This window comes from Cyprinus carpio, chromosome B21 (assembly GCF_018340385.1).
Source record: "Cyprinus carpio isolate SPL01 chromosome B21, ASM1834038v1, whole genome shotgun sequence".
Lineage (NCBI taxonomy): Eukaryota > Metazoa > Chordata > Actinopteri > Cypriniformes > Cyprinidae > Cyprinus > Cyprinus carpio.
This window is the reverse complement of record NC_056617.1, coordinates 2,978,867-2,991,393: the sequence shown is the minus strand read 5'-3', so window position 1 is coordinate 2,991,393 and position 12,527 is coordinate 2,978,867. Positions and strand designations below refer to the sequence as shown.

The following is a 12,527-nucleotide window of genomic DNA, read 5'->3' as shown; positions in this document are numbered from 1 at the left end:
AGTTTTATTGATACTATTTTTCTAAGAAATGTTAAGTGCTTTTATCATTTTATTACTTATTTATACACTTTTACAGCTGTATTCATATTTCGTATTTAGTTTCATATTTTCAGTTTTCATTTGAATATTAATTTTATTAATACTAGTAAAATAAATACATTTCCAGTAATTTTGTTATGTGCTTCCGTCATTTTTATTAGTTAAATATAATCTTATTTTATTATTTATACACTATTACAGTTTTTATTTATGTTTTGAATTAACTTTTTTCATATTTTCAGTTTTTGTTTTAATATAGTTTTATTAATGCTAATATTAATAAAAAACATAATAAACTTTGTAATGTGCATTTGTCTTTTTTATGCATTAAAAATTCATATGCAAATGCATATATATAAAAATGAAAATATAAAAATAAAAGCTGGAATGACCATATATATTTTAATTTTCAATTATATATATATATATATATATATATAATAAAAAAAATAAAAAATATATTTAAAAAAATTCTAAAAAAAAAATGTATATGGTCATTCCAGCTTTTATTTTTATATTTTCATTTTTTCAATTTTCAATATTAGTATTATATATGAACATTTTTGCTACTGGTTTTATGTACGCATTATTATTTACGTTTAATTAATTTTTTATTTATTTATTTTAGTTTAGTAATTCCAGTGTTTCAACAAACATATTTCAACATATTCATTTTAATGAACAATTTTTTTTTTAATAGTTTTGGTTTTCCATATCAATAACTGAATTCATAATGCTGATGATTTAGATGTCGTTTTTGCTTTATCAAGTGATCTGGAAGGACTCTGAGTGTAAATGTGTGTGGACAGCAAACTGTTCTCATTGCATACTTCTACATTCATATGCGCACTGTTATTTTATACGGCGGTGGATTCATTAGCGTCGTACCGTTGAGCCAGGACGTCGAATACTCTGTGCGCAGTAAACTCTGAGACAGAGAAGATCTGGAGATGATCGGCTCGCTGCCCAGGAAGTTATACGCCGTTCCCGAGTACAACTCTCCATCTAAACAACAAACAACCAGTCAGTACTTCTGGAAATACAGCAGACACACACTGAGCCTGTCCTGCAGATGTGCTTTAATGTGTTCACTCACCAACCATCACGCTGGTGAAGCTCTGGGCCGGGTCAAAGGAGCACTTCCCCCTGCCGTCCTCTGCTCTGTCCTGCAAACGGAAACCCTGCAGCGACTGCAGAGAAATGAGGCCGTGACTCATCTCAAAGACTTCTGAGTTTTAGTATAGAGTCATGATCACGCAATCTGACAGAAAGAGGAAACTATTGTATTCATATTCAGAAAGGTAGTCACAGAGCCACTGTTATCAAAATATCAGGGAAGTTTTGACAAACCAATGTCACATAGTTTGAAATTGGTAACAAAGCGTCTGTGTTGCAGAACAACTAGTTCCTAAAAGCAAAAATCCAAGCAGTACTGTTACTGTCAACTAAAACCAGAACTTAAACATTGCTGAAAAAATAAATTGTAATTAAATATTTACTAAAACTAACTACCTTAATAAATAGAACTTGTAAAAAAAAAATACTAACATTTTTAATTACTACATTGGCAAATAACTGAAACAAGCGTAAGTTAAAGTACTAAAATTAATAAATTTATATATACAATATTAGAAAAAATAATAATAACAAAAGCACATACTAAAACTTAAACTAAAAGTATATATAATATGAAAAATGCAAAATATTAAATAATAAATATTATAACACCATATATTTGATAAAATAACTGGATCATACAGAAAGTGTTTTTTAGCTCAGATGTTAAATGATTATATATTCTTCTGCAGAAGTCATGAATCAGAGTCATTTAAACTATTTAATTTGATTGCTTTGGGTGATCTGGTTGTTATTTGGCTTTATGCAAATTATTTTTTTTTTTTCTCAATACTCATCGGTATCAAATGTTATTCGAAATGTTATAATGCAATTCATCTGTGAGCTTGTTGCTTCAAACTGAAGCATCTGAAACAGTGAATGCGATCTAATAAAGATGTGTGTTTATTGGCAAGTTTGGGTGACTTAAGGGTTTAATACTAAGGCTTGTACACACCAGATAATCACAGAGGGGTTGAAACGCGTGAGTCCCACAAACATACAGAGTGTCTTCATCCAGCACTTGCAAAACTCGAATGTAGTTTCGACAGTCCGTCTGTCACATAAGCACAAAAAAACCATGTCAGATCAAAAACTATTTACAAAGAATCCAGCACCAGTGCTAGAATAACCAGATTAAGGTCACTTTGAGTATTTTTCCACATTACCTCTTTAGATTTCCCCTTTAAAATACACATCGACATGTCTCTCTCTGGAACTTTCCACAGCAGCTGAGAGGAAGAGTCAATAGAACATCACACGAGGGGAAAACATCGCTGTGTAAGTCTTTAAAAGACACTTGAGCTGTATCAGGAGTCAGACGGCTGGAGTAACACTCACCTGGTTGCTCTTGATTGACACGTTGCTCATGTTGAGTTGGTAGACGGCCTCTCGAGCGCCGACATACAGCACGCCGCGCTCCTCGCTCAGCAGGAGGGTCGTGTAGTTGAACACATCCGGCTCCCAGAACTCCTGCACATTCACATCTACACAAACACACAGAGCAAGTCACATCAGACAGAACTGAACATTTTAAGAGAAAAATACCCGGAAAAGAAATCTGAAGAATATAGTTCTAATTGTACGATTGTCGCATCTGCTCATCAAGGCTGCATTTATTTGATCCAAAATATAGTAAAAATTGTGAAATATTATTATCATTTAAAATAACTGTTTTCTATGGGAATATCTGTTAAAATGTAATTAATTCCTGTGATTAAAGCTGAATTTTCTCAGTGTCACATGATTCTTCAGAAATCATTCTAATATGCTGATTTGCTGCTCAAGAAACATTTCTGATTATCATCAATGCTGAAAACAGTTGTGCTGATGAATATTTTTGTAAAAGCTTTAATGCACAACCGCTCAAACATCTGAAGTAAGATTTTAAAAAGAGAAATACTTACATTCAATGAGGATGCTTTAAATTGATAAAAAGTGAAAAAAAAAACATTTATAATGTTACAAAATATTTCTATTTCAAGTAAATGCTGTTCTTTTGAACTTTCGTTTCATCAAAGAATCCCCCCCAAAATGTTTTCAACATTGATTATAATCAGAAATGTTTCTTGAGCAGCAAATCAGCATATTAGAATGATTTCTGAAGATCATGTGACACTGAAGACTGGAGTAATGATGCTGAAAATACAGCTGCGCATCACAGAAATAAATTACATTTTACTATATATTCAGATAGAAAACTGTTATTTTAAATTGCAATAATATTTCACAATTTTTACTGTATTTTGGATCAAAAAAAATGCAGCCTACTTTTTAAACATTAAATCATCTTAATTATTCCAAATTTTTATTCCAAATGTTATTCCAAATCTTTCCATATTTATAGAGATGTGGAACATTTTCTAAAGAAGCAAAAAGATAATTTATAGATCTGGAATATTTGCTTCTCTTTCTGTCTGCTGAATGAATACATGAAACAAAACTTTCAAGAGTATTTAGAGCAGTAAAAATAGAATTCTCCAGCTGTTTGTGGTGGAATCTCTTCCAGAGGAGATCCTGAACTCTTATGAAAGCAGCAGCAGATGATTTACTGCTCCGAATAAAGCAGCGGTCAAACTCATGAGTCATGCATTTCATCTTCAGCACAATAAAACTCTAACAACTCCATCCAAACGTGTGTGTGCCATTCAGATTTCTCAAAAAAAGACATTTATAAAAAAAATAAAAAAACCAAATACGCCAATGTTAATGCTTCTTTTTAAATCCTTTTCTGTTGTTATTATTATATCAGCATTAAATATCATGTATTAAGAAAGTAAACAAGCTAAAGAGCCAAACAAATGACCAACCCAAAATGCAATGGTTGTGGATCTTGAACACTTTAGGTTTAGTAAATTTTATTTATATAATACATGTAGTATATTTGGATATTTGAGCATGTGCATTCATAGATGATGATTTATGTGTCACTGGCACACTTCAGTTTGTGTGTGTGTGTACTACACACTTGCAGCTCTCAGGTTGCCAGTGTTTTTGTCAGAGACCCAACAGATGCTGCAAATCAAAGCCCTTACGGGGCGCCTGCAAGCCCCAAATGTGTATCAGAAACACCACACATGACTTCCTGTGCTGCTGAAACATGCTTCTGAACTGTACTATATACTGTACAAAAATATAGGGTTGTCAGTTTTATAAATGTTTTTGACTTTTACGCTCATCAAGGCAAAAACTGTAAAAACAGTAACATTGTGATATATTATTACAATTTAAAATAAATGTTTTCTATGTGAATATCTGTTGAAATGAAATTTATTCCTGTGATCAAAGCATCATTACTCCAGTCTTCAGTGTCACATGATCCTTCAGAAATCATTCTAATATACAATGTTAAAAAAAATTATATATTTATACACACAATTCAGAAGCATGTTTTATAAGCACAGGAAGTCAGATGTGTGGCACCTGCAGAGGTTTCATTTCTGACAAGAGAAACTTTAACCCTTCACTCACCGTCATGCCTCCATGAGCTTCTGGGAACGCTGGAGGGTCCGTGTGTGGAAACTTCCAGAAGCAATCCCAGAAACATACCTAACACGCTCAGAGCCATGTTAGACTCCGGGATCCTCGGCAGCGTGATGTTTCCTCTGAAAGAAAGAGAAGACGGCTGTCAGTCGATCTACGAGCTCCGCTGACACAATCTGATACAACAAACCACGACTGAACATGAAGGAGTCATGCATGATCAATCTGACACGTGTCGTTTAGTCATCCAATAGGTTCACTTTTTACACAACAAAAGATGGAATATACATATCATATTCATACTGCTCATTTCCACACAATGAACGTGAATGACGATACATTGGTGCTTTATAATTACCATATTCATGCACTATGGTATTAATATGGTACTTCAGAGAATTAGAAAATTGCATTAAAAATCTTAAATCATTATTGATCCAAAGATGACAGAATTTGGGCAGCTAAGGCTGTGATTTAATTTAATAAATAAAAGCACTGCATGTTTCAGAGCGAAGCCTGTCACTGTGTTCATTTATTTGATCAATGGAAAACTGCCAAAATAAAAGTGCCTTTGCTTATATTTTTTTGCTTTGCTCTATATATATATATATATATTATATATATATATATATATATATAATATAGATATATATATATATATATATATATATATCCTTACTTTGCTTTTCACAACAGAAAACAATTGATAAACAATATGTATTAATATTACATACATCAGAAATGAATCCTCAATCTGCCATCTTTAAAAATATGGAAGGTACAAAAAGAACCTAAATTAATATTTAAAATTGAAACAATTATAATAAGGATCAGATAATCAGATAGCATCACTGACAGACACTGATTTACAATTTAAAAAAATAAATAAAAATATTTATTAAATCATATTATTTTGTTTAATGTTTTTTAATAATAAAATAAAACATTTAAATTTATTACATTACATTTCTTATTTTGTTGAATATTTTATTTAATAATAATCGCAGTACACATCATAATCATCATTATTTTAATCATATTCAATGTGTCAAAAACTGTGAGAATGTGAATTCTGACAATTTTTTAAAACTTTGTTCACTTTGTAGTTACTGAAATAGATTTAATTTGTTTTTATAAAAAAAAATTACTTATAAATTTACTAACTACATGTTAATTTCAATTGTTCAGGCCTAAAATAACGGATTGCACTGAAATTCTTTAGAGTATAAGTTTATATTTTAGCTTTTTAAAAATTATTTTCTATTTACATTTAGGTCATCTGGTGAAGATTTCGGTGTTTTTTTCTTAAAATATATATTGCAGAATTTCTTCCAGTATCGTGTCTTTCTGAGTAACCTGTAGTATTTGTATTCATTCATAGTACTACTTTGCTGTGAGTAAAGAGCAGTTAAGCAGTGTTTACGTAACGCTCATATCGAATGACCGCAGCTTCAGGCCAAACAGCCTCTCTTGGAAGGAGAGAAGAGAAACGTGATGACAAGCGACCAAAATTAGCATCGGTGAGCGAGAGAGAGCCCAAACATCCTTTATCAGCGACAGCGGCGGCCTGTTAGCAGAGCATGAGATTCAGGAGCTCGAGAAACACAGAAACCTGCAGTAATGAATGACATCAGTGCCTGACGATGACTGGAAACTGCTCTGGGACCTGCTGGTTTTGCAGGAATTCCCCAGATCTGATATCTGTGATAGTGAAACCAGGACGGGTAATATAGAGGCATCATGAGCTCAACGAACCACAGCGAACCCTCGGGACAGAAAAATCACACCTGACAATGGTTTCCATGACAACCCAGATTTAGAGGGTCTAGATTTTCCACACCGATCTGTCACTTCAGATGCATGGTCTGTATCTGCTTACAGAGACACGGAAAACTGGATTTTTGCATTTTTTAAACAACACGTGAGCGACTTTTGCCTTTGCAAATCTTCCCGCCATTATGCTCGGGTGTTGCTATGCAGCTGCTAGGGTGCTTGTTTATAGGAGGTTGCTGAAGGGTTATGGACTAAAGTCACAGACTACAGTTCAATACTTTATTATTAGACTGCTGAAATCAGCAACTGAGTGTGAGCAATAGTAACAGTCATGGTTGACTAATCATGTCATTTCAAGTCAAAATCAGTCAATAAGTAATCACTGGTTGACAAAAGCAGCTCTGAAACAATTAAGATGGATTGTGTATCTTGAATTTTTTTTAATTTGTTTTAAATTCATTTCATTTTTTTATTCAATACATATTTTAAACTCATTTTGCTTGACTTTGTGAATATTGAACCTTATTTATTAAAAATATATATTTTATTTTCTATTTATTTTAATTTTATTGATATGCATTTTATTTTATTTTATTATTTTTAAATATATTTGTTGATTTCAAAAACATTTTACTTGACTGAACTTTACACATTTAAAAATATATATATTTTTAATGGTGTAAAATAAAACACAAAAATAAATAAATATATACAATATTTGTACATACTTTTTTTTTTACATTTTATTATTTTTTATTTACCATATTTGTTTTTAAACATTTTACTTGACTGAACTTTACACATTTTAAAATATATGTTTGTATTTATTTTTAATTTATTTGATATATTTTGTATTTATTTTTTACTGTTTTATTTTCATTTTAAATATTTTTTTAAGACATCTAATTTTAAACATTTCACTTGACCTTCTGAATCTTGAACTTTAAACATTTAAATATATTTATTTTATATATTTTGAATTAATTTTTTAACATTTTTAAAATATATCGTTAATTTTGAACATGATTCTTATAAATATGTGTGTGTGTGTATGCATGTATATTTAAAAATAATATTTGTGTAAGTGTAAAAATATTTTTACACAAACATATATATAAAAATGAAAACCATAAAAAGCATGATAACACTTCTCTCTGATCTTAAATCTGTTAAAATGAAATGCATTAGTATTGGTAGCTGATATGTTCATATGCTCAGCAAAAAAAGCTTTTTCAGATTCCTACAAATGATTTCCATACGTGCTGCACTTTATTGTTCTGTGGAGTAAAAGTGCAGAGAGATTCAAAGACAGAAAGAAAACACATGGAGTGAAGAGAGCGGAATGTAATAATAAGACACAGGAAACTTAACAGAACGTCATTTCAACATGTGAAGATCACAGGAACACTAAACGGCCCCAAGCAAAGACAGACTGCAAACTCTTCAGACACATCTGTTTCATTTCATTTCATTCGTTATGATCGGAGAGAGAAAAACTTATAACATGAGAGAGGAAACTTACTGTATCCTTAGAACATAGATTTAACAAGAAACCAAAAAAAAAAAAAAAAAAAATACACAGTGCTTTTAAAAGTGGAACATCATCTTCTGACTGATAAAATAAAATAAAATCACTGTTCAAGATCAATAACTTAGATAACTTATGATGATAACTGTTTAATAATAAAATAAAACAAAATAAATAAAATAAAATAATAAAATTTTGCTTTGCATTGCATTCATTCTATATTTAAATAACTTTTATATTTAGAAATGACTGTAACATCAAATCCAACTCAGTGTTAGGTTCTGGCCTTCATTGTGTATTTCTAACCATATTATATGCAGTTGTAGTAGTACTGACTGTGCAATATTATTATTATTATTATTATTATTATTATTATTATTATTATTTTACATTACTTAAATAATTATAAAAAAAAAAATAATACATTTCCAATTCCAAATATCAATGAATTTTTGCAGAATTCAACTGATTTTATCTTAATTTTACTGTTGTAGTGAATGAGCATCGACAACATAACACTGGTTGAGAGGATGGAAGGGTCAGATATAGGGTGGAAACTGATCATGACAAATTAAATCCTGACTGTTTTTTGTGCCAGAAACCATCAGATATCTACAGAAAAGAAGAAAAAAAAAAAAGTTTGGACAGAAACCTAAATGAAATCAAACCGGCATGACTGACCCTCCAGGAGATCAACACCAGTGAATGATGCACTGTAAAATAACAATCACTGATCCACAGCCAGATGAGTTTTTACAGCACACACACACACAAGCTACCAATGAACCTCAATGTACAGAAATGTGGTGTTGAAGCCAAAGTCACCAACACCAGGGTCTGCTGAAGGAGCTCACGCAAACACAAAGAGCTTGTTGTGTGTGTGAGGAGAGAATTACACACACAGTAAACAATCAACAAAGACTGGGCCTGAGTGTGTGTGTGTGTGTGTGAGTGTGTGTGCATGACGTGGCCTCTCACACACTGCACTTTCCCAGAAAGCTTCTTTCACGTCAGATCTGAGTAGTTGAACACCGAGTCGGTTCTACCCTGATCCCAATCCATCAAAATGAGTGGTGTGTATGGAAAAACATAGAACTAATACATCTGCACTATCTATGTATTCTATAACAGCATGCAGATTTATATGCATGACATTTTCTAAAATGAGGAAAATGAATGAGGATGTGAATATAAAATGATGACAAAACATACTAAATAAAAAAATAGAAAATTATATAAATAAATACACAAACATATCTTTATATAAAATATGTAAAGAATTATATATTTTAAATATACTGTGTAAATATACACAATCTTTTTTTGTGTGTTGTTTTTTGTATACATATATTTGTATGTGTATAGATGTTATATTTTAAATCTATACAACCATTATCAAGCAATTATCTTTATATATAATATTTTAATTTATAATACATTATAAATATTAGATAATAAAATACAAATGTACTGTTAAAATTGTATAATAATGTACTTAAATTTATTTTATAAATAGATATGCTATAAACTATATTTTTATAAAATAAAAATATATAATAAATAATGATATATGCATTAGGATATATGCATATATTAAGAATTCATGTAATTTATTTATAATATAGCACAGTTTTATGTATAAATCTCAAATTCTGGAAGTCTGGTCAAATAATGAGTCAAATTGGAGGTTAAACCTGTGTTTGACATCACCTCGAGTTCATTAAATACAGGGACACAGTCTTTGATGAGCAGTGCAGCAGCATGCTATTTCAAACACAGTCCTCTTTCCCTGTATTAATGCTCTTTTTTTTGCCTTTGGCGTCTGCCGCACGCACAGCCTCAGAAACGCAGGCTGGGTTTAAAGGGTGGCGTCCTGCCAACTAGGCGAGCATGGGTCCACTCTCAAACATTCAGTGCCTGCCAACTGTGTCCCTCCTCTCGCTCTGGCACAGCCATCGATGCCACTCTCTGCCGACCCACAACGCTTTTCTGCCAGAATCAGCTTTCCCACTACGCCCGCTGACAGCTCCCACAATCCCTCTCTTTCTCTGCAGCCTCTCATGCTTCAAGAGCCTGTGTCTGTGTGTGTGTGTGTGTGAGACTACGGTTTGCTCTTTAGGCCCCTGTTGCTCCTTTCCAAAAATCTGAGTTTGTCTTTCACCCTCAACACGTCCACTCTTCTCTCAAAAACCCAAAATAAATAAAAGTATTAAAAAAGGAAAGAAAAATACTACTACTTTGTGCATTTACAGTAATGTCCAACTTTGCAGAAATAATGAAAGTGCATACATATGAATTACAAATACATAATTTAGATCAAATTACATATATAACAATTATACATAATATATAATTATATTATCACATTTGTATATTTATCATTAAATGTACTTAATAATTAAAAAATAATTTATTTATTATAAATAATACAAATAATTGCATTATATATATACACACACACACACATTAATAAATTAATACATATAAAAATAAAAACGTATATATAATTGTAATTGTTATTGTAATTTTTTTTTTCATATTTTTGGTACAAAAAAATTATTTTGGCATTCAGATGAAATAATGTGATGTGTACTGTATAATGCATTTGTCTCCAGTAAGGTGATGCATTTCTGAGCAAAATGGAAAAATATGCAAGGAAAAAAGTAGGACAGGGACTAGTTTTATGCTGTATCAGGATTTGATTGGATCAAAAATGCATTCATGTTACTGAAGAAAAATGGGTTGCAAATGCACTTGCATTTTTGCATGCAATTGCATGTTGACTTTAAACCACAGAGAAACATGTCTGCAACCAATCTGCACATGAACAGTCCTGTAACAGCAGCATACGGTTACTGACAGAATTACCCAGAAATACTGTGGTGGTTTGGCATCAGATGTGATGAATCTTTCATGACATCACGGCCCTGCAGAGTGGCAGCGTGCAATTAATGCCCACATACAACCAAACTACAAAAAACACTTGTTAAACTATCTAAAAGTTCACATAAACAGCAGGAAGAAACAACAATAAATGCATTAACATTTTAAGACATTTCAAGCATCTAAATACTTTTTGGGGCCACTGTATGTATTGTATATGAAGCTGCAAAATGCTTTCGAATATCCTTCTAAATAAAACTAGCTGCAGCACAGCTACAGTCATGCCTCAAATAACTTCAGGACAGAAACTGTAGGTAATGGAAGCCCAATGCAAAGGACAGAAAATAGCAGCTTCACATGTAATTACAGCCGTCCATCTGTGCAGCGCTGACGCGACCACACCAAAGCCCGATGAAGGGTCAGTCCCTGTAAAAACTTATATTTAGGCAAAGCTACGGGGACCTTTATAATACAAACGCTCTTCATGAGCTGCAGGACTGAGCACAAATGACATGTGAGGAAAGTGAGGTGCATTTAAGAGGATAAACACACACAAACACACACACTCGTGTCACTGCGCTGTAAAATATAATGACTACCTCTGCTGCTCCATCAAAAGAGTCAAATGAAAAACTTCATTTTCAACATCTGCGTGTCAAAACTCTTAAAAATAAAGCTTCCAAAAAGGGTTTTACAGACTGATGACATAAGAGAAGCTTTCTAAAAGAACATTTTAATGCTTTAAGAAAACTTAAGTTCCTACAATGATAAAGAAACTTTAAGTCCCTACAATGTCATAAATGAAGCTTTACTGCCGTAAAATAATCTTTAATGCCATGAAAGAACACTTAAGTTTCTTTAATTCCTTAATAGAATCTTTAAGTTCCTAAAATTCCATAAGAGAACCTTTAAATTCTTAAAATTCCATAAGATTACTTTTACGTTCTTTTAATTCCATAATAGAATCTTTAAGTTCCTAAGATGTTATAAAAGAACCTTTAAATTCTTAAAATTCCATAAAAGAACCTCTGAGTTCCTAAGATGTCATAAACAAACCTTTAAGTTGCTAAAATTCCATACAAGAACCTTTAAATCCCTCTATTTCCACAAAAGAATCTATAAGATCCTATGATATCATAAATAAATTCCTATGATACTACAAGAGAACTATTAAGCTCCTCTGATGTCATAATGAAATTTCAGAAAGTTCCCATGATGCTATAAAAAAATCTTAAACTTCTTATGATTCTGCAAAAGATTCTTAAAGTTCATATGCAATAAATTAATCTTTCAGTTCTGATGATGTTATAAAACATTATAAAACATTTTATTCAGCAGAACTTTTAAGTTCATTTAAACAACTTTAAGTTGTTATAATGCCATGAGAGATATGCAGTCATTTTGACTTCTAATGCAATGAAATTCAGTTATGAATTGTGACTAAGTCTGGAAATGAAGGTTTTTGTGTGTTGATCAGCTGACTGGACACTAATCTACATGACTTGTCTGTTCAGGAGCTACCAATGACTGAAATACAGCATGAACGGTCTTCAGAAGAGGAACACTATCTGTAAAACAGAACACAGTGAGAATAAGGGGGGAACTGATCTTAGATATTCACAGGCTATAAATATTCCCCGGCGGCAGAGATCAGAGGCAGGAGTCTGGACTGTGATGTCCAAGCGCAGGTGCTGTGAGAAAGCCTTTA

At 31.9% G+C, this 12,527-nt stretch overlaps 1 protein-coding gene across 10 annotated transcripts in view; it reads right to left on the bottom strand.

The window, feature by feature from the left end:
* Positions 1–12,527, bottom strand: part of LOC109045910 (semaphorin-4D-like) — a 58,003-nt gene that overhangs the window by 16,462 nt on the left and 29,014 nt on the right. For all 10 annotated transcript variants that reach the window (XR_006157619.1, XM_042747672.1, XM_042747673.1 and 7 more), the window contains 6 exons: positions 4,624–4,757; positions 2,494–2,639; positions 2,322–2,384; positions 2,111–2,209; positions 1,136–1,229; positions 928–1,044 (listed from right to left, as the gene is read on the bottom strand). Coding sequence is in view for 9 of the 10 variants with exons in the window: in XM_042747672.1 (XP_042603606.1) it covers positions 928–1,044; positions 1,136–1,229; positions 2,111–2,209; positions 2,322–2,384; positions 2,494–2,639; positions 4,624–4,757 (653 nt within the window). In the remaining variant the exon portion in view is untranslated. The remainder of the gene's footprint in view (positions 1–927; positions 1,045–1,135; positions 1,230–2,110; positions 2,210–2,321; positions 2,385–2,493; positions 2,640–4,623; positions 4,758–12,527) is intronic.